At 30.9% G+C, this 20621-nt stretch overlaps 6 protein-coding genes across 9 annotated transcripts; 3 read left to right on the forward strand and 3 right to left on the reverse strand.

The window, feature by feature from the left end:
• Positions 1-1280: 1280 nt before the first annotated feature.
• On the forward strand, positions 1281-5701 carry LOC145759489 (uncharacterized). 3 transcript variants are annotated; one of them, XM_082573324.1, is made up of 7 exons: positions 1281-3747; positions 3876-4035; positions 4218-4316; positions 4441-4507; positions 4586-4674; positions 4829-4939; positions 5107-5701. In XM_082573324.1, exon 1 carries the CDS (start codon positions 1321-1323, stop codon positions 3106-3108), a length of 1788 nt encoding a protein of 595 aa, XP_082429450.1. In that variant the 5' UTR covers positions 1281-1320; the 3' UTR covers positions 3109-3747; positions 3876-4035; positions 4218-4316; positions 4441-4507; positions 4586-4674; positions 4829-4939; positions 5107-5701. The 3 variants fall into 3 exon arrangements, with proteins under 3 accessions (XP_082429450.1, XP_082429453.1, XP_082429451.1); XM_082573327.1 differs by having other exon boundaries at positions 4832-4939; XM_082573325.1 differs by having other exon boundaries at positions 3876-4007.
• A 662-nt stretch (positions 5702-6363) lies between these two features.
• Positions 6364-8499, forward strand: LOC145759854 (sialate O-acetylesterase-like). The gene is made up of 2 exons (XM_082573707.1): positions 6364-6573; positions 6826-8499. The coding sequence occupies exons 1-2, from the start codon at positions 6397-6399 to the stop codon at positions 8191-8193; spliced, it is 1545 nt and encodes a 514-aa protein (XP_082429833.1). The 5' UTR covers positions 6364-6396; the 3' UTR covers positions 8194-8499.
• On the forward strand, positions 8499-11481 carry LOC145759853 (pre-mRNA-processing factor 39-like). The gene has a single exon (XM_082573706.1). It carries the CDS (start codon positions 8538-8540, stop codon positions 11022-11024), a length of 2487 nt encoding a protein of 828 aa, XP_082429832.1. The 5' UTR covers positions 8499-8537; the 3' UTR covers positions 11025-11481.
• An 835-nt stretch (positions 11482-12316) lies between these two features.
• LOC145759855 (nematocyst expressed protein 6-like) lies at positions 12317-15609 on the reverse strand. Its single transcript, XM_082573708.1, has 9 exons — positions 15443-15609; positions 15224-15332; positions 15037-15162; positions 14516-14674; positions 14075-14229; positions 13679-13814; positions 13446-13612; positions 12778-13054; positions 12317-12493 (listed from the first exon to the last, which is right to left on the reverse strand). The coding sequence occupies exons 2-9, from the start codon at positions 15249-15251 to the stop codon at positions 12375-12377; spliced, it is 1167 nt and encodes a 388-aa protein (XP_082429834.1). The 5' UTR covers positions 15252-15332; positions 15443-15609; the 3' UTR covers positions 12317-12374.
• Positions 15610-15643: 34 nt separating this feature from the next.
• LOC145759856 (cytochrome b5-like) lies at positions 15644-17533 on the reverse strand. Of its 2 annotated transcripts, XM_082573710.1 has the most exons (6): positions 17279-17533; positions 16891-16927; positions 16586-16677; positions 16449-16519; positions 16136-16167; positions 15644-15901 (listed from the first exon to the last, which is right to left on the reverse strand). In XM_082573710.1, exons 1-5 carry the CDS (start codon positions 17393-17395, stop codon positions 16146-16148), a joined length of 339 nt encoding a protein of 112 aa, XP_082429836.1. In that variant the 5' UTR covers positions 17396-17533; the 3' UTR covers positions 15644-15901; positions 16136-16145. The 2 variants fall into 2 exon arrangements, with proteins under 2 accessions (XP_082429836.1, XP_082429835.1); XM_082573709.1 differs by lacking the exon at positions 16136-16167 and having other exon boundaries at positions 15647-15901.
• A 262-nt stretch (positions 17534-17795) lies between these two features.
• On the reverse strand, positions 17796-19310 carry LOC145759857 (cytochrome b5-like). Its single transcript, XM_082573711.1, has 5 exons — positions 19175-19310; positions 18946-18982; positions 18501-18592; positions 18135-18199; positions 17796-17935 (listed from the first exon to the last, which is right to left on the reverse strand). The coding sequence occupies exons 1-5, from the start codon at positions 19289-19291 to the stop codon at positions 17857-17859; spliced, it is 390 nt and encodes a 129-aa protein (XP_082429837.1). The 5' UTR covers positions 19292-19310; the 3' UTR covers positions 17796-17856.
• Positions 19311-20621: the final 1311 nt, after the last annotated feature.

Consider the following 20621-nt stretch of genomic DNA (forward strand, 5'->3'; position numbering starts at 1 on the left):
ATAAAATAATTTGTTCTTAGTGATTAGTAAGTAAACCTTAATATTTTTTTATACAGTTGTAGATTAGTATTTTTTTATGTTAATTTGGAATATAAAAATGTGAATAAGTAGCTTGAAAGAAGGACTTTAAAATGTTATAAAAGTAGTATTTCAAGTTTTAAAAAAGAATTTTTTAAAATTGTTTTTTTTTTCGTTAAAGAACTTACATTGTCAATGACCTTTTATAAATTTAGGGTTAGGCTCGAGTTATCAAGAAAATTGTTGGAAATGATGCAAAAAAATAACGTTATTAAAAGTTATTATCGAAACTATATACAATTATAATATAAACTATATACAATTATAATATAAACTATATACAATTATTATAGAAACTATATACAATTATTATAGAAACTATATACAATTATTATAGAAACTATATCTGATTATAACGAAACTATATACAATTATTATAGAAACTAAATATAATTATAACAAAATCATTTACAATTATTATCGAAACTATATACAATTATAATATAAACTATATACAATTATTATAGAAACTATATACAATTATTATAGAAACTACATACAAATAATATAGAAACTATATACATAATTATTATAGAAACTATAGCCTATACAATTAATAACAAAAATAAATATAATCATAACGAAACTATATACAATTATTATCGAAACTATTTACAATTAATAACGAAAATAAATATAATTATAATAAAACTATTTACAATTAATAACGAAAATAAATTCGTTAAACTTCCAGTAGTTTTTCCTATAAATAGAAACGTTTTCGATTAATTTAGTCATTAATATTTTTATAAGTAAATATTACCAACGGTTAATTTATTATCTCTTTTAATAAAAATTTGGTTGTTAGGTTAAATTTAGTTTATTTAAATAAGTTTTAGTTTAGAGTCTTTTAGACAGTGCTTTTTAATAACAAAGTTTACCATCATCACAGCACAACTGTGTATATGTGTGTCAGCAAAAGTGTTTTTTCTAGAGTTTGATATGTTGGTATAATACATTAAGTCATTATTACTTGTGTGCTTGCTAAGTTGTTTGCCATGTTATAAAGTGCATAAGCTTTAGTTAATAAAGTTGTTAGTAAAACTAGAGTAAAATATTAAACCAGGAACCAAAGTCTATCTTCCTGCTGGGTCAGGTTTAATTCTTTCCTGTTTATTTCTACCGAGATACTCAACACTTTTTAGGGAATTTAAAACTCTTTTTGTTTACTAAAAATTTCATTAAAAACTATTTAGGCAAGTTTGCTTTGAATGTTTTAAAGGTACTGTGGCAGTAACCACCATGTCTTATATATTTAACAAAAAAAAATGGAATGAATTCTGTAAAGAAAAACAATTTGTTTTTGGTATCAGCATATCTGATGCGGAGTTTAACTATTTAGTTGCCCAGATAAAAGAAATTTGTAAAGATTCAGAAGTGGTTGTTATAAAAACTGTTATATCTGATGCAGAGTTGATTGAACTTGTTGCTGAGTTTGATCTTTGTGAAAAAGGGTATATACTGAAAAGCAATATACCTGATGCGGTATTATGCCGACTAGTTGACAATATTAAAGAATTTTGGAAAAACACACAAAATGTTGATTTAAAATCTATTATATCTGATGCAGAGTTGTACGAACTAGCTGTTGAGTGTAGACATCGTTGTAAGAATCAACAAGTTATTGCTTTAAAAACTAACATGTCTGATAAAGAGACGAAACAACTTTTTGCCAAGGTAAAACAGCTTTGTAAAGAAACACAGGTTGATGTTTTAAAAACCACCATGTCTGATGCTGATTTTAATAAATTTGTTGCCGAATTGAAACAATTTTATGTAGAATCACATATGCAAAAGAAACACATATGTGATGTTGAGTTTAATCAATTTTGTGAAGAAACTCAAGTTGTTGTTTTTAAGCCCACCATGTCTGAAACAGAGTTAAATAAGCTTGCAGAAACACTAGCTGATGAATTTAAACAATTTTGTAAAAAAGGACCAGTTGTTGGTAGAGAAACTGGCTTGTCTGATGTAGAGTTAAAAAAAATTTTTTTTCAGCAAAGACGAGTAGTTGTTTTTAAATCCACCATGTCTGTTACAGAGTTTTACCATCTTGCTGCCCAGATAAAACAAATTGATAAAGAAACAAAAGTAGTTGTTATAATAAAAACTTTTGTATCTGATGCAGAGTTAAATAAACTTGTTGCTGAGTTTAAACAATATTGTAAAGAAACACAAGTTTTTTTTGAAAAAATCACTTTACCTGATTTAAGCCAACTTATTGGCAACTTTAAAGAATTTTGGAAAAACACACAAAATGTTGCTTTAAAAGCTATTATATCTGATGCAGAGTTATACGAACTAGCTGTTGAGTGTAGACAATATTGTAAGGTACAACGAGTTATTGCTTTAGAAACTTCAATATCTTGTGAACATTTAAAAAAAATTGCTACTGAGTTTGAGCAAATTATTGTAGAAATTCAAGATAAAAATTGGAAGGAACATCAATTTGCTGCTGAGTTTAAACAATTTTGTCCCAAAACACAAGTCAGTGCTTTTAAAGAAACTAAATCTGTTGCAGAATTCAAGGAAGTTGTCGATGATTTGAAACCAGCTGGTTTAAAAACCATCATGTCTGATGCAGAGATAAAAAAACTTACTGCTGAGTTTAAACCAATTTGTAATAAAACAAAATTTGTTGTTTTAAAAACCATCATATCTGATGCAGAAATAAAAAAACTTGTTGCTGAGTTAAAACCACTTTGTAATAAAACACAGGCTGTTTTTTTAAACACCTTTATGTCTGATACAAAGCTAGATAAACTTGTTGATGAGTTAAAACAACTTAGTAATGAAACAAAGGCTATTGTTTTAAAGACCTCCATAACTGATGCTGACTTCAATAATTGTGTTGCTGAGTTAAAACCATTTTTTGTAGAACCACAAGTAAGTAAGAAATGTAGAAGTCATGATAAGTATGACCAATTTTGTAGAAACACAGAATTTATTGTTTTAAAAAAATCGTCTGATTTAAAGTTAACTAAACTCGCTGCTGAGTTAAAAAAACTTTGCGTAGAAACACAAGATTGAATGTTTCAGCATGCTCAAAATTATACCAAATAAAAATATTAAATCACAGATTGGGATACTTAAAACATGTGCATGCTCACAGAAACTTATTAACAAGCCTGAAGTAGCACTTTCAATTTACTTAAAACATTTAAAAATTAATGAGAACTTACTTTTATAATGTCAAAGTAGTATGAAAATCTTATATGAAGCTTGGTGAGTTTAAACAAGCAATACTACAAAACAACAAAGCAGAAACTTTACTAAACAAACTTGAGGTTAAGTCAACAATTTTACTATACGAAATTTATGCTGGATCACGATTTTGCTACTTAACATTGGGTAAACACGATCAGGTTTTAAAGTATTGCAAACTAGCCGCTGAAATATATCAACAATGCAGTGAAACTGAAAAACTTAAATTGAATGAAACAATTACAATTACCTCTCATAAACAATTTTAAATATATTTTTTTAAATTTCTCAACAAATGTTAAACTCATAAAAATTGTTTGTGGTTATAATATTTTGTCCAGTTTATCTTTTATTTTGAATTATTCTTATGTGTATTTTTTTAAAATATGTTTTATGATTGTTTGTTCTCGGGATATCTAACTTTTATTGGTTTATCATTTCAGCGAAGCATTTTTCTTTACAAAGGTGACACAAATTTATAGTTAACTTATACATCTTATATAAGCTTGTTTAACAAAATTATTTTTAAAACTGTTTATGTTAAACACTCATAAGGTGTTGCTTCAGCTTAAATTATTATATTTATTCTACAGCACACTGAAATATGGTTATTAAATGAGAATGACACCCTCAAATTGTGCATTTCTGCGTTGAAGGCGGTCAAGTATAAACATAACCCAAAGGTCATAACGGGGAAAGGTCAAGGACGCTGTCTTGAAATAAAGGTCATAGGAAATAAGAAAAGATAACAAAGTCAGTGTTTCCAATTTTATCTGTTAATTTAAAATTTGTGTGTTTTGTATACATTTTTATCCTTGATGTGGGAAGGCCGAAGGCGGACCTAAATATAGAGTAACAACAGTTACTCCAACCCAGTCTCAGTCATAATTAAAAGACAGTTATTTCACAATAACATTTTTTAACATCAACTTTAGAAAGCCACTTCTCCAAGCAGATTCAGGAGTTGTAACCTTTTTGGGACTCAAGGGCAGTAGAAGAACGAAAGTTGCAGGAACCCTATTAAAAGAAGCAAGGTCAGTAAGATTGTCATTATTTGCTTTACATATTTTGTGAAAGGCTTCTCAACATTTGTCATTTTTGTTTCAAAAATTACATATTTTGTGAAAGGCTTCTCAACATTTGTCATTTTTGTTTCAGGCCAACATGCTGGAGCTAGAGAAAGACTGAGCAACAAACTTCAAAACTTAATATCCATAATTAGACGGTAAATTTTGTTAATTTCAACTTTTGGTTCGTTTAAAATTAAATTTTACATGTTTCTTACTTTTCTGTCATTTAAAAGCGGAACTAAATCTTGATGTTGTTTACTTTTAACCGTCCTTTTTCGTGGACCAATAGAGAATAAAACAACAGTTGCAACTACAATTATTGGTTAGTTTAATTTGAAATTTGGTTTATTAAGCTATAGTGAAAGAATGACAAGTGTGTGTTGTAGTAATTGATGTGTTAAGCTGCATACCCTATAAATTAACTTACATCAATGTGGTGTAAGTTATACAACTAACTTCAATTTGTCTTTATTTAGAAGGCTTGTATAAGAAACTGAACAAAAATTATAAAGTTTCACAGTCCGATAACTCCACTCTTAAAACCAGTACAACCGGATTAAACTTGAGGCAGTGCCATCTGACATAAGGTAACATTAACATGGGTTTGGTTTTTTTAAACCCTTTTAAATAGTACTTACTTTCACCTAATTTAATATATTTGTTACCCTTATTCATTTTATTTATTGTTGGCGCTAATGTAATTTTACTTTTAAGAAAAAAACTCCGAATTTTATTCAACGATGTACTTTTTTAGGGTCACATCAAACTACCAGACATCCTATGGATATCACAACAGTTTCCACATAGTGCCAACCACTTCCTAAATGTGCTTGTGTTTAAGATATGTCAAGTCTTGTTGTTTAAGTGAACCAGCAGTCTTTCATTAACCACACTTGTCTGTGCTACTTATAACTGCATCACATTATTTCGTAAAGCAATAGTGCAGTGGCGCTACCAAGTGGTAGAAAGTGGCTTAAACTTTTTATAAATTAAAAAGATGTCAATACATAGAGTAACATTTATTATCACATTTCTTTTGTATCTGTTTGTTATCACATGAAGTTATTTTTTAAACAGTTTGTTCTTTTCTAATAGAGCCATACTGGGTTATATTAAATGTAATCTCTTTATTTATAATAACACTGTATTTGTTCATATCTTTTTGCTTTGGACTGTTTATTTAGTTTTTTTTAAGTAGGGTTGTCATGTTGTTTTTTAAAATAAATCCAATGTTTTACTTTTTTTTTTCAATGTTCAATTTTGTGTTGTTGTTTTAAAAATAATGCCTATGGTTGTTTTTATTCCCAATATATATATATATATATGTAAACTAAAATGTAATTGTAATTTTATTGGCATATTTATCATGTATTTTACATAGGTTTGGTAACCATGTTATATTATGCTACAATTTTTTGTATTCTTGGCATGTTTTAAATCATAGGGTTGACTTTGTTATTATTTTTCTATTGTAATAATTCTTATAGTGTGTGAATGTATTTATGTGTTATGTTTGATACAACTGTGTAACAGTAAAAGTCTTCCTATTACCCCGAGGTTGTTTTTTTTTTTAATACTAACTTCTATGTTAACATTATTTGTGAGAGTTATATATGTTTATGTGTTTCATGTAAACGTTTCTTTTATGTTTTAGACATAACAGTTTGTCTCTGTATTATGTTGTTTCTTAACGTTGTGTGGTATATAAATAACATAAAATAAGTTTTATCAAGTGATACGATTTCGAAATTTGTGCTAACGAGGATAAAGTAATTGAATAAGAAAAGTCTTGTTGGATTTTTGTATCCGGTTCTTAAACGTTACAACTTCTGCTTTTAAAGTTTCTTCGGTCTCGTGTTTTTAGAAATTCAAGTTTTAGGAATTATTTTAGCGATTTTAGGCCAAAAAAAGTTTATTTATAGAAAAAATTAGACCTTAAAGCTTTTAATTATTATATAAATTTTTAATTAAAACATTTTTTGTTTGTTTTTTTATGAAAATATTAGGTTAGGTAAATACATAAAGTTATTGTAAATTAAATAAAATGTTTCGATTCATTATTTTTGCTGCTTCAGTTTTCGTCACTTGCAATGCCTTCTCGTTTGCTTCTTATTATCAAAACAACATGGTATTACAATCTGATCACCCAGTTATATGGGGGTACGGTGAAGTTGGGGCAATTGTTAATCTATCTTTGATTCAGGACGTTTACTCAACAAAAGTAAGTTATATTCTTATTTGTGTTGAACGTTATTATCGTTTTTTTGTCCAGAGAAAGAGTAAAAAAATTTAGAATAGGAACTTTTATTAGAAAACGGGTGTATGTGTACACACATGTAGGTAGTAGACTTATAGTTAACTCTTTACCTTTATGAATATTTTAAATTTACCTTTATGAATACCTATTCACATCTAAGATGAATAAATAAATATGCAAAAAAAAATCAATCAATTTAAAAAAAATATTTTTAAGGTATTTATGGGGCCCGAAGGAAAAGGAGTTTGGAAAGTTGAAATGAGAAAGCAATCACCAGGGGGGCCTTATCAATTGCAAGGTGTCCATGACAACCAGGGAAGTCTGAATTGGATTTTATTAAAGAATGTGTTGTTTGGAGATGTATGGGTCTGTGGAGGACAAAGCAACATGCAGTTCACTGTATCAATGGTATTCAATGCCACAGAGGAAATAGCTGCAGCTTCCAATTATCCAAATATTCGAGTCATGACTGTTGCTGAGACCGTGTCATCAGAAGAACTTTACGATTTTCAATCAATTCAACAGCCATGGTCTGTGGCTTCTGCTGATTCTATTGGTGGACCTCCTTGGACATATTTCTCAGCTGTGTGTTGGTTATATGGACGATACCTTTATGATGTCATAGGAGTGCCAATCGGTCTTATATCATCGAACTGGGGTGGCACAGCAATCGAGACATGGTCATCACATAAGGCTTTAAAGGAATGTGGTCTTCAAAATAAAGCCAGGACAGATTACCCGTCAGGATTCAAGCCATCTTCTGTTAAAGGTTTAGTGGTTCCAGTTAATAACAGTCTGTTATGGAATGCTATGATCCATCCAATGTTAAACATGACAATTAAAGGGGCTATATGGTATCAGGGTGAAAGCAATACTAACTACCATTTAGCTGAATACTCTTGTTCATTCCCTGCCATGATACATGACTGGAGGAGACATTGGTACGAAGCAACGAACCATAAAACAAGCAAGGAATTTCCCTTTGGATTTGTGCAGTTATCGACAGTTGACTTTGAAGATACAGGTGTATACCCACTTCAAAGATGGCACCAAACAGCTAACATTGGGTATGTTCCCAATTCTAAACTTCCAAACACATTTATGGCTGTTGCTGTAGACTTACCTGATAACGAATCTCCATATGGAAGCATTCACCCACGAGACAAACAAGATGTGGCCCATAGACTTGTGTTAGGGGGTCTTAACATTGCTTATGGCCACAAAGATGTCAATCCTCAGGGTCCCTACCCCCTTTCTGCACAATCGACAACAGATGGTGATGTTCTAATAGAGTACCAAAAGGACCAAGTTCTAGTTGTTACTGAAGAAGGAAATTTCAAGGTTTGTTGTAGCAACAGTGTCTGTGACATCACAGAGCCAGAACCGTCACTAAATTGGAAATGGGCCCCAATATTAGAAGTTACGAAAACGTCGATTACAATCGATGCTAGGTTGTGTGGAGGAAAGGTTGAAGCAGTGAGGTATGCATGGCAACTAACTCCGTGTGATTTCAAGAAATGTTCAGTGTACAATGAACAAAAATTACCTGGGCCTCCTTTCTACTTAAAAGTGGAGGCACCCTAAACTTTAGTGAAACTTTCACTTATTTAGGTTAAAAATATTGCACTTAAATAATTTGCTTTATGTTGAAACTATAATCTTTGTTTTGATTTTTTGCTTTGCTGTTTAAAAAGTTTGAAAAGAAATTTTCAACCTTGTTATATTTTTTATTAATTAAATAATATTTGTTGCAAATAATTCTTTAAACTCTTTTTATGTTTTCTCTTGTATTTGAAATTGATTAAATATTACATTGTGTAAATTTAAGTTTGATATTTATCCTACCTATGTGCTGTTACTGTAATTTTAATCATGCAAATTTTTATTTAGGTATTAGGTTTAAAAATTAACATTAAACTTGTATTAAAATGCCTAAAGGCCGAAAACGAAATGTAAAAGGCGCTAAAAAGTCATCCCAAGAGGATGAAGGTCCGGAGCACAATGAGGAGACGGAGCAAATGGAATCCACAGAGGTGGAAGATGTTGTAGAGCCGACTGTGGAGCAACAAGATGAGGAAAAATCTCAGGTTGATCTACAAGAGGAGGATCAGAGTGAAAATAAACCTGAATCAATGGATTGTGGAGATGGAGTCAAAGTGGAGGAAAAAAGTGAAAATTTAGAAGAAGAAGAAAAGAAAGAAGAAAATGGAGGAGCTGAGAATGTTCCGGATAACTCCGAAAAAACTGAGGAGAACAGCGAAAATATTAAGGATAGAAAGGAGAGTATGGAAGATGATGACAAACAGGAGGAGGCTGTGATTGAGGGAGAATTTAACGTCGTTGATGAAATTGATTCAACGAAAGAGGAAGAAGAAGAAGAACAAGTAGAGGAACCTCCAAAAAAGAAGAAAAAAGTGAAAGTTAAAAAGCCTTACGTTATACCTGATTATGATAACAGTGATGTCATAATCGATATTGATTCGGATAGTGATGACGAAGATATCAAAGAGTCCGATGAATTCACCAAATATTGGAACCAAATTATTGAAAGTCCGCATGACTTCACAGCATGGACGTACCTGTTACAACTTGTAGAACAAGAAGATAAGTTACCACTAGCACGACGAGCTTACAACGGGTTTTTTAAGCGATATCCTCTTTGTTACGGCTACTGGAAAAAATTCTCTGAGCTTGAAAGAAAAGCTGGTAACTTAGACCGAGCGCAAAAAATTCTAGAGCGTGGGGTTCGAGCAATCCCATTGAGTATTGACCTTTGGGTTCATGCAGTTGATTTCTATATAAATCACTACAAGGGTACGGATGCTGGGGTGGAAAAAGTAAGAAGTGTTTTTGATCGCTCGATAAAGGTCGCTGGGGAAGAGTTTAGGTCCGAAAAACTTTGGAATAAATATTTAAGTTGGGAAAAGCAAAACAAACAATGGAAAAATGTGATGCAGATTTACTCGAAAGCATTATCAACTCTAACTCAGAATTACTCAATTTTTTTTAATGATTTAAATAAGTTTGTAAACAAGCACTCACCAAAAGATCTTTTAGATGAGGAAACTTTTAAAGAATATTTAACTGAGGTTCGGAAGCAGATTGCTGAGTCAAAAAAGACTGAGGACAAAAAAGAAACAATAAAATCTGATGCAGATGACGCTGAGGAATTTGATGCCGAGCTGGATGAGGCTCCACCCGGTGACGAAGATCATGAAAAACCAACGACAAGCGAGGAACTAAAAGCAATACAGGCTTATATAATTGAAGCAAAGAAAAAAATATTTCACACAACTGAGCAAGCTGTGACTAAAATCTGGGCCTATGAAGAGGGGATTAAAAGACCTTATTTCCATGTTAAACAACTGGAAAGAGCTCAGTTAAAGAACTGGAGGGAATATCTTGATTCAGAGATAGCTATAAGAGGTGATCATCACAGGACTGTGCTTTTATTTGAACGCTGTTTAATCGCATGTGCTTTGTATGAAGATTTCTGGTTGAAATACGCTAAGTATATGACTAAGTTTGATAACGAGAAAGCCTTGAAAATATACAAGCGTGCCTGCCAGATTCATTTGCCCAAAAAACCCAACATTCATATGCAGTGGGCGGCACATGAAGAGCTACAAGGCAATTCTGAATCTGCGGCAAAGATATTAGAAAGTCTGGATCATATTGTACCCGGCATGGCATCTATTAAGATGAGAAGAGTTGCTGTTGAGCGAAGGGCAGGACATCTTGATGTTGCGGAGGGTTTGTTGCGATGTTACGTTGCCTCTGCAGCTAAGGACAAAGAGGAGGTGTTCTACACTAGAAAGCTTGCTTGGTTTTTAGTTAAAATCGCAAACCAACAAGAGGAGGGAAAAAAGTTGATCAAGGATCTTCTTTCCAAATATAAAGCTGATGTAAGGTTGTATAACGACCTCATTGAAATGGAATTCCAGATGGCTTCAGCAAGTTATCCGAGCACTGAAATGGAGGAACAATCTGCAATGGATTCATTTAATCTTGCTCTTGTGGCTGAGAAACTGACAGAGGATGAAAAATATGCGTTCTCGCAGAAAAAGCTCGAATTTCTTGAGGACTTTGGTTGTGATGTTAAGAGGTTGCAGAAAGTTCACGCCGAGCACCAGAAAATGATCAGGCACAAAAAACGAAACCAATCGGAAACTGGGGTCGACGTTACCGGACAATCTGCTAAAAAATCAAAGACCGACAACGCAAGTATTTCAGTAGTTGGAACATCTAGTATCACCAACGGTTCCACCGCAATTCCTACTGCAACTTATACTGCTCCATCAACAGGTTATGATGCAACAGCTGCCTATTATCAACAGCAACAACAATACTGGAATTACCAACAGCAAGCTCCACAACAGAATTACGCTCAATGGCAACAATATTATCCTCGTTAATTAAAAATTTTTAGTTGAAAAGTTGGACCAAAACAACATATTGAATTTGAGAACAAAAATCTAATAACTTTTAATGAACATTTTTTTGCTAACGGACTTTTAAGTATTGTGTTTATTTTTTGTAAGTGTAATTTGTTAATTTTAGATTTAAAAAACGAAATTGTGTTATTTGAATTTTTGACTCTGTTTTTTTTTTTACATCCGCAAACGATTAAACCTTAACAATGTGTAATGGTATTAATTTGTAAATTGTAAACCCCTAAAATTTTTGCCTGTTTTTTTATTGTAAAATACGCACCGTCGCTTAATTTTGTTTAATTTTTGAGTTACGCTTAATAATTTTACTTTCAGTTTTCAGTTGTGCATGGAAAATAAACTTTTGCGTTCCGCAATTAATAGAAACTAAAATTTAAATTTGCCAACCAATTTGTAAATAATATTTGAACTTAATTTTAGATTCAATGATAAATTGGTTAAATTGCTTTTTTTAAATGGATTTTTATAATAAATAAAACAAAGAAGAAGAAAAAATAAAGAAAATATGGATGTACTGCCCATCAATTGGTAAGATTATATTTACTCATAAAACAATTTTTTCTTTAACTAGATTATTTAATTTGACTTTTGTTTTTCCTATCTTCATTGCATAAATCAACATGCAATAGACTTGGTTTAAAAATTTTATTTCTTTTTAGGTTTGTTATATTCTGATTCTGGGGTATGGTTATGGTGGTTTTCTATAACATCTTTGTGAAGTTAGCATTCTCACAACAACAAAGGTAAATTTTGTAGCATTAATTCGCATATTTAAATATTTAAAATCTTTTAAAATTCTGTCAAAAATATTTTTTGGTCACCTTGACATTTTTAGAGAAACTATCGCCTATTTTTTGTCTAATTGTACGCCAATGTGAAGTAATTTAGTGCAGTAGTAATGATTAAATTGTTAAATAACTTTATTTTAAGGCATCTAATATAAAATATATTTTGCGGGATTGTGATTGATTACTTTGACCCCTGGTTACTTATTTGTTAGTAAATTATTGTCAATTTAAATCAACTTTTTTTATAAAAGATCTTATGTAAAAACCTAATGTTAATATTTCCCTTTTTTCACTAAATCTAATTTTTAATTCGAAAACAGACTAAAGACTGTAAAGTTATTTACAAAATACCAAACCATTTTTTTTTTAATTATATTATCTGATTATATAATATACACATTAACATACAACAGACGAAATATTACATTAAATTATTAGTTTACAAACATAAAAGCAATAAATCCCCTTAAAATCACTGATAATATATAAAACCAAGTAATATATTGTAGTATGGCAAGCATATAGTTTATGTACAAACCCCGCATGATAGCTTGCAGTTGTTGTTCATATAAATCATGTAAGTTCTAGAAGTACAGAATCCTAGACCTGCCCAGTTTGGGCAAGCAGTATATACATCAACACAAGCTAAAAATATATTAAAGTTTTACTTTATAAATAACTGAAATATTGGTATAAAGTATTAACGCTGTTATTTAAGGTATGAGACACTTTGACTTCTCTTATGCCATATTGTTTGATGGTGAGATTTCTACAGTCCCTAGTTGTGCTATGACCACATAGTTTGCTGGGTTTAATTCAACTTGCCACAAGGTTAATTAATAACTCTATAGATTGTCAAATGTCTTTTTCTTAACTAGATCATTATGCACACAAAACCTTAATTTTATATAACCAGTAAAAATCCATACCTTCTGTGGTTCCAGTTACTGGTGGTTGGGTGGTTTCCATTGCCATAGTTGTTTCCATTGCCATGGTTGTTTCCATTGCCATGGTTGTTTCCATTGCCATGGTTGTTTCCATTGCCATGGTTGTAACTGGTTGTGGTGTAGTTGGTACAAAAATGGTTATATTGGGGCATGTATCTGGTTGATTTTCAGGAGTTGGTTCTTGGGGTTGGTTCGGGTTAACGTTGCATTGGTACAATAAATTTAATTGGTTAATATCTTCAGGGGATAAACCGTTTCTCTAAATAAAATTTAAGTTATTTGGGGGGTCTAATCAAGGGGTCCCCTTAAATGTTGGGATTTTAATTGTCGTAATATGGTCACAAATCTAATATTTGCCTGTGATAATTTACCTACACACCACAAATGGCAGTTTTATTTATTTTTGGGGCATATAAGTTGGACTTACACCTATATTTTCTGCCAAGCTACATTATGTATAGATGGCAAGGCTACTATCTGGGCTGCATTTTCACTTATTTGGACAATTGCTTAAGTCGCATAAATATGACTGCAAACAGCAATTTCATGAAGGATAAACAGACATGCATCTGTATATTGTCCACTAAGCTATCATATATATATATGTATGAACTTCACTTGCCAAACAAGTTTTAATCATAAAAACAAACCTGTGCTATAATCCTTGTGTTATCCTTTCTAGTGAGCACTACATTACGGTCCCCTTGAGCATTTATGGTGCCAAAATCTGAACTACCATAATGCATAATTGAATCAAAGTCATAAGGTGAACCCAAGGAATTGGTACTACTTTGAGTATAAAAGTTGTGTCGATGCACTAAATTAAAAAATTTGGTGAAATTAAATTTAAGTTAACTTTTCTAACAAACAAATGTTTTTATACTTTGGTGAACATTGTCAAAATTGAGGTTGACGAATGCGTTGCGATCTGGTCGATTTTGCTCGTGGTAAAAACCAACGGTGTGCATCATTTCATGGAGAATTATCCCCTCAGTCCAACAACAAACATCCAGAATAATCTAAGCAAAAAAAATGGCCAAGACAAAATTAAAAAAAAGGAAGACCATGTTAAGATTGTGTTGCAGTCAGATTTTTAATACTTTTCCACAATGATTCACCCACACACTACAACTAAAAGTTTTATTTTTTGCCTGCATGACCCTGTCTTAAGTTTTTAGTCATAAAGTCATCTAAATAAGTTGCCGATTGGTTCTTTGCTTAGCACAAATAACTTTTGCTTAAAGAGCATACATTGAGGATAAAAAAATAAAATATAAACCTGTTGTTTTCCTTCCTGTCTCCCAACAGAGGATCTGCATCCACATCCTCTCACAAACTCGACATAATCATGTTCTGCAGCTCGAGCCACAAACTTAACGCAGGAATGTTTGTTAAAAGTATGAATAGCTTGTCTGACTGCATCACTTCCTCGAACTAAAATGCATAGAATATAAATTATAAAAAACGACATAATATAAATTCTTTTTGCTGCTTTCATTCCTTAGTGCCCTACTTTACGGCACTATAAACAGCATAGAAACTCCTGCTAGCCAAAGAATTAATCGGAAGAGTAATCGAGCAACTGTAACATTATTATCCCAAACTTTTAGGATTCAGTTAAGCTTGGGTCAAGGTTACAAATAACAAACTTTATGTTCAGGTCATGAAGCTCAATTTCCCCCATTAAGGATAAATAAAAACAAAAAAAAAAAGTAATTACTCAAATTTCCGACAAAGTCTAGCAATGGTGAGATGACATAAGGAACATTAATTATTGGATCATTATGAAGTGCCACATTTTGCCATAAAAGTCCCATGTCATTAGTTGCCCCTCTTTTCACAATATTTGGTGTGATTTGAGATCCAATCTGTTCAGAAACTTGAAATAAAAATAATTTTGTAGTCATCAGTCTAACTTTTTAAAGACAGTTTTCGCTACGGCAGTAAAACCGGCAGCGTGATGTAGTGGTAAGAACACTTGCTATACCGCCATAAGGTTGTGGGTTTAATTCCCATTGTTCTCATGCCGTAGCACCCTTTAGTAAGGCGCTATAAACGGCATAAACTTCTGCTGAGTCAGCACTTAATCAGCAGCATAATTACTGGGCAATTATAATTTATATAGGTCGAGCATTCGACCTTCCCACATCAAGATATATACAAAAAAACACTTTTATAAATTGAAAAGTGTTTGATAAAAATTAACCAAAACAGGGTACAATAACTTCGAAACATAAGAACCATTTTTCCATTCGTTGTAGTCGTTCTCGTTGTATTGGGAAGACCTGGAACAATTCCTTGTAAGAACAGGGCATATCTGATCTGGTACGCTATACACTTGTGACACAGTTAACATACAAACCAACCCTAAACATTAACACAGAATTTATGCATTATATCAAACATGATGAAATTATTGAGTACGTACCACTTAATATGTTGATAACATGAGCCATACTTCTTTATTCAGTGATTTGTTTTCACTATTTTGGACTCTAAATATTTATTTATTAACTAACCCTAGACCATAAGATGTTCTGTAAAATAAAACAGATATGACTAAGTGTCTGTATATTTAATATATACTGTTAAGGAATATCGGAAACGGATTAAATGATACGGGTTGCTTTGAAATGCATTGTGTTACTTGAATTGGTATTCTTTAGTTGTTTTATTGAGTTCCTGTTGTTTTGGATTGCATCGTCTTACAAGAAACGTTATTCTTTTATTGTTTTATGAGTTTCCTGAAATATTGTATCAACGTTTATATCTTCTTAGAAAGAATGTTCATATTTCTGATATTGCTAAAGTCTATTAAAATTCCAATAAAAAAGCCAATTTTTATATTGCATTTTTATTTACAAATTTATGAAACCAATGCTAATTATCCAATACAACACAATTAAAAGTAGATCTATTAAAAATTGTACTACAAGTTTCAGATACAAGATTTAAGAAAATTTATGTGAAAATTGCATAATTTTGTAAACGAAACTTCAAATTAAAGCGTGATGTTGATGATGATGTTTATGTTGAGTAATAAAATCTATAAAAAAGTGCCAGGGCAACTGCAATTAGTCCAGGAACAAATAGGCTACCAAATCCACTAAAAATAATAATTTAATTTAATATTTTTAAAACAATATTAAACCAATTAAAGATTTACGTTAAAACAATGTTATGAAACACTGTTATTCTATTCATAACACATTTTTACAGTAATTTTATAAGTTATATTAACACTACAACAATTATGTTAGTAATTGAACAGGCATGCATTAATTTACACTCTGTAACCCTCATACAAACCACCATTAGGGCTTTCAGTAATACGACTTACATTTTTGCGATCACAAAATTGTACAAGACCAACTGCAAAATATTGACAATAATTTAAGCAACAAAAATTAGCCAAAAGGGCAGTTTCGAACAAATTGACTTAAAATTTACGGAGCTATATTTACGATCCACTAAAATTAAATGTATTTTTTAAAGTTAATATGATCCGGAAAAACGTGATTCATGCAAATTAGTGTTAAACAACAACATTTATAACAAAGCATGCAGTTAACAATTTTCTTTTACCTAAAAAATTGCTAATTAGTGTGGAATTATTTTGTACTACTATGTAACTAATCAAATTTGTTTTTTACCTTGATTTAGGTGCTTGGTCGCCTCCTAGTGTTACAAAATTAGGTCGAGATGGGTCTGGAAAATGATCCTCCTGTCAACAAAAACTTTGTGAAAATTTCGCCCAAAAAATTAAAATCCAAAAAAAAATTGTTCTTACGGGATGAAGATCGCCGATGTAGAAGTCCTCCCGCATCTTTCTTGCATCCGTCGAATGTCCTACATCCTCAAAAGATTCAGTTGCATTTCCACCTGTGATGTCATAATAACCACGTGTGATGTCATAATAATTAATCATTTTGTCAAAAGTGATGTTAAAAAATTGACTTTAGAGATTTATGATACATGATGTAATAGTTGTGCTTGTGATGTCATAATAATAATTTATAAACATCTATTATGTATACAGGTTGTTTAAGTCACTGCAAATGACAGCTCGTTAATTAATTAATTAAACAAACTGACCAGCTTGCTCCAATAGGACTTCCTCCCCACCAGGATGCTAAAAAACAAAAAATTATAAATTTAAGAAAAATAGACGGTGGTGTTATATCGATTATAGCATCGGGTTTTAAGTTGAAAGTTTTTGGGTTCGGGCCAAACTAATGCCACCCTATTTGCCTTTGAGCCTGGCAGTTTAAGCTACCCTTTAAATGGGTTTTGGGTTCGGGCCAAACTAATGCCACCCTATTTGCCTTTGAGCCTGGCATTTAAAGGGTAGCTTAAACTGCACACCCTTACCCAACAAAAATACAAAACAATAAAAATGTTGAAAAGACTTTTTTTTAAAGTATTTTAAAAATTGTAAACTTATGACGATTTAATAACAATTAAAAAGAAAACAATTGTTAACCTCTTCTAAGAACTTTGTGATGTCATAAACCTTGTTGTCAATAACAACCCATGCTTCTTTAACATTGTTTTTGTCCTTTACTTCTTCGAATCGAATAATTCTTTTTTCTTCCGACATTTTAGAAATTTAATTTAAATTTACAATAAATTTATAATAATCTGTAACACAATTATAATTAAAATCTACTTGTAATGGAAAAAAAACTCAATTTTAAATATAAAACATGCAATACGTTTTTAGTTTAATAATAGCAATAACTGTTTTGCGGTATAACGTTTTTTACCCTTTAATAAAATAGAAATAATTTAACAATATGACAAGAGTTAGCATAAAAGCGAATGCAGGAAAATATATAATTTGATTTATATAGACTTGCAAAGTAATTTTAAAAAAAATATAAGAATTGTAGCAAATGTAATATTTATGTTTCCCAATAATGTATAGTAAAAAAATAATAATTTTAAACATATTTGTCTACAAAGAACGTATCAAAAGTGTGCACACAAATAAGCATTATACAATATCTTTTACAAAAACAAAACATTTTCCAGTATATATATCACATATTTATTGTGAACTTATTTTGATGTATAGATTCGATAAATTATGGCCACGCCAAGGATAATCAAACCAGGAATCAAAAAATTTTTCACATTTCTGTGAACATAAAAACATAGTTAAAAAAATCTGAATTTAAAAAAAAATTTTTTATTAATTTTATATTAAAAAAAGGGTAGGGTAAGTTGAAAAAAATGTTTAATCACCAAACAGACTCTTTGTTTTCACATAAAACTTATTTTACTTTTATATAACTCATTTACAGTAAACAATAAACCCAAGGTTACTTAATAATTACCTTGGAAATTCAAAACCATTTACACAATCACTTTTTTCTTCGGCAGGCTTTGAAGAAATGTCATCCTAAAAAAAAACAATTTATAATCAAGTTAAAGATTTAAATGAATATAAAAAAATATACTACATAAAAACATCATTAAAATTTTGATATAGCAACAATAAACAGGAAAATGATTAAATTTTAAAACCATAACATTACATCATTGTGCTTAAATACAATAACCAAATTATTAACAATAAAATAAATCTGCTACCTAATTTAACCCTTTATTTTATAAAGTAAATAACTTTAACTTGAAATTTACGCTTATATTAGCCTATCTTAATGCTTTGCTATAAATTTTATTTGTCCAACTTAACTTACAGGATGAAGATCACCAATATAATAAGTTTTTAGCATATCCCTGGCTGTTGTGGAGTGACCAATGTCTTCAAATGCAGTCGTAGAATCTTGACCTGTGGTAATTCAACAAAATTAAACTAAGTGCAGCTTGGTGTAAGGGTAAGACCACTTGGCTTCACTATATGAGGTTTTAGGTTCGATCCCCACTGCTCTCATGCTTGAGTAAGGATCTAAACGCTGTATAACTTTTGCTCAGTCAACAGAACTTTAAGTATTGGGCAATTAAAATCTATAATATCCCGAGCTGCCAGAGGCAACTCGAGACTTGGTCGAAGTAACGGTTGTTACTCTATGTTCAGATCATGAAATCAACCTTTCTACATTGAGGATAAAATTATATAAAAAGTAAATGTTTCATAAATTAAAAAATTGGCTTTTGTTTTGTAGAAACACAAATGATTCTAACCTGCATGTTCCATTAAAATCTCCTCCCCTCCAGGATGCTAAAAACATTGTCAAAAATTTACAAGTAAATAAAACGTAAGACATGATAATTCCCGAAAACTCCCAAAAAAACTTTAGTTAACGTGTTTGCATCAAATTATAACATACTGAATGTTTACAGAACTCTAAAAAAGCGCATTTAAAATTTTTGAAGCCCCATTTTACCCCAGCCAGATTAAATTTCGACCCACCTCTTCTAAAAACCCAGTGACGTCATAAACCTTATTGTTAAGAACAATCCAGGTAGCTTTAGACGAATCTACAGCTTGCACTTCGCTCATTCGAAATAATTTTGGTTCGTCGCACATTTTTAGACAATTTTTAATTAATTACAAACTAATTATCAAAATTTGACCTATTCTCCTATGACTTAAAACGTGACAATCACCATAGAGCAAACACAATTGTTGAATATTATTTCATCATAATCGCGAGGTTCAAAGTTCATTTTCGCCTTGATGATGTCATAAACCCGAGTCCCCTTAAGCTGTTTTGGCCGCGCGCTTACATTTAAAATGATTTTGGGCCGCGAGCTTACATTTAAACTTTACTCTTTGTTAAAAAATCAACACAGTTAAACATTTCATTTTTTTTAAAGGTATTTTAAACTTTTTAATATTTAATAAAAATATTAAAATTACGCGTGACGTTTTATTTACCGTACGTACGTTAATAAAGTTTTAAACTTTATAGTCGTATATACAGTTGTGCTGTTCCATAGACTATTTCACTTTATCTTCAAATTAAATGTTTCAGTATAAGAAATTTATTGTTATTTTAATTTGGAGAAACATATTTAAAATTATGTTATTACATGAATTTGTATGTTGGCTTGTGGCCTAGTACATTATTAATGGGTATAAACGTCGGAACGCTTTAAAAAAGCATTAGTAACATATTTATAAACAAACTAAGACTATTTTATTATTAAATTATTGATTTACTTTTTGATTTTTAAAGTCACGGTTGCGTTAACGGTATATACGCCTATCGTTTTTTTATATTAAGAAAATAATTTAGTGAAATTCACTTCCGCGCGTGGGCGCTTTTAAGTAGTAACGCACGTGCGTTGCACCAGACGTAAACAAAATAGAGCGTGTTTAAGATGAATCAAACCAAAAGCTATATAGAGAGGCTTGTAGTGCTTTAGAGCGATCGATAATGGGTTTTTAGACATCTGGATGTTATGTTTAGTGGATTCTATTCAGTCTTTGTATTCAGAATTAACAAAGAAAGTCGGCAGAACCGAAAGAAATACGAAAATAAAATTTCAACGGAATTTTAAGGGCGAAGGATTTATCGGTTTAATATAGGCTTAATTTAAGCTTAAAGCTGCGTTAAATATTTAGTTTTAAGTATTCTAAGATTTAAGATGGTGTTAAGGGCTATAAACAACTTTAATAAACAAGAATGTTAGACAATAGATTGAGATATTTAATAAAATATAAGCACGATAAGTGTTAAAATTGACGCGCGATTTTTTAATAATCAAACGTAGATTTTAAACCGCAATTTCGCAACATTTTTCACATAAATATGAAGTTATAATAACATGGTTACAACACAAAGCTTAATAACATGATCTGTGTTATAATTGGCACCTTTAAACCTTAATCTACTTTTTGATTTAAGTGGTTA

The sequence above is a fragment of the Corella eumyota genome, chromosome 7 (genome assembly GCF_963082875.1).
Source record: "Corella eumyota chromosome 7, kaCorEumy4.1, whole genome shotgun sequence".
In the NCBI taxonomy this organism is placed as follows: Eukaryota; Metazoa; Chordata; class Ascidiacea; order Phlebobranchia; family Corellidae; genus Corella; species Corella eumyota.

Coding starts and splice junctions, on each gene's coding strand:
- LOC145759489 (XM_082573324.1), top strand. CDS start 1,321: ATGTCTTATATATTTAACAAAAAAAAATGGAATGAATTCTGTAAAGAA.
- LOC145759853 (XM_082573706.1), top strand. CDS start 8,538: ATGCCTAAAGGCCGAAAACGAAATGTAAAAGGCGCTAAAAAGTCATCC.
- LOC145759856 (XM_082573709.1), bottom strand. CDS start 17,395: ATGTCGGAAGAAAAAAGAATTATTCGATTCGAAGAAGTAAAGGACAAA. Junction 16,520..16,585: donor ACATCGGCGATCTTCATCCC/GTAAGAACAATT, acceptor TTTTGTTGACAG/GAGGATCATTTTCCAGACCC. Junction 15,902..16,448: donor GACCAAGCACCTAAATCAAG/GTAAAAAACAAA, acceptor TATTATTTTTAG/TGGATTTGGTAGCCTATTTG.
- LOC145759855 (XM_082573708.1), bottom strand. CDS start 15,251: ATGGCTCATGTTATCAACATATTAAGTG. Junction 15,163..15,223: donor TGTTATCAACATATTAAGTG/GTACGTACTCAA, acceptor GTTAATGTTTAG/GGTTGGTTTGTATGTTAACT. Junction 14,675..15,036: donor CTACAACGAATGGAAAAATG/GTTCTTATGTTT, acceptor TTTTATTTCAAG/TTTCTGAACAGATTGGATCT.
- LOC145759854 (XM_082573707.1), top strand. CDS start 6,397: ATGTTTCGATTCATTATTTTTGCTGCTTCAGTTTTCGTCACTTGCAAT. Junction 6,574..6,825: donor AGGACGTTTACTCAACAAAA/GTAAGTTATATT, acceptor AATATTTTTAAG/GTATTTATGGGGCCCGAAGG.
- LOC145759857 (XM_082573711.1), bottom strand. CDS start 19,291: ATGTGCGACGAACCAAAATTATTTCGAATGAGCGAAGTGCAAGCTGTA. Junction 18,983..19,174: donor TCACTGGGTTTTTAGAAGAG/GTGGGTCGAAAT, acceptor CAATGTTTTTAG/CATCCTGGAGGGGAGGAGAT. Junction 17,936..18,134: donor AATGGTTTTGAATTTCCAAG/GTAATTATTAAG, acceptor TTATGTTCACAG/AAATGTGAAAAATTTTTTGA.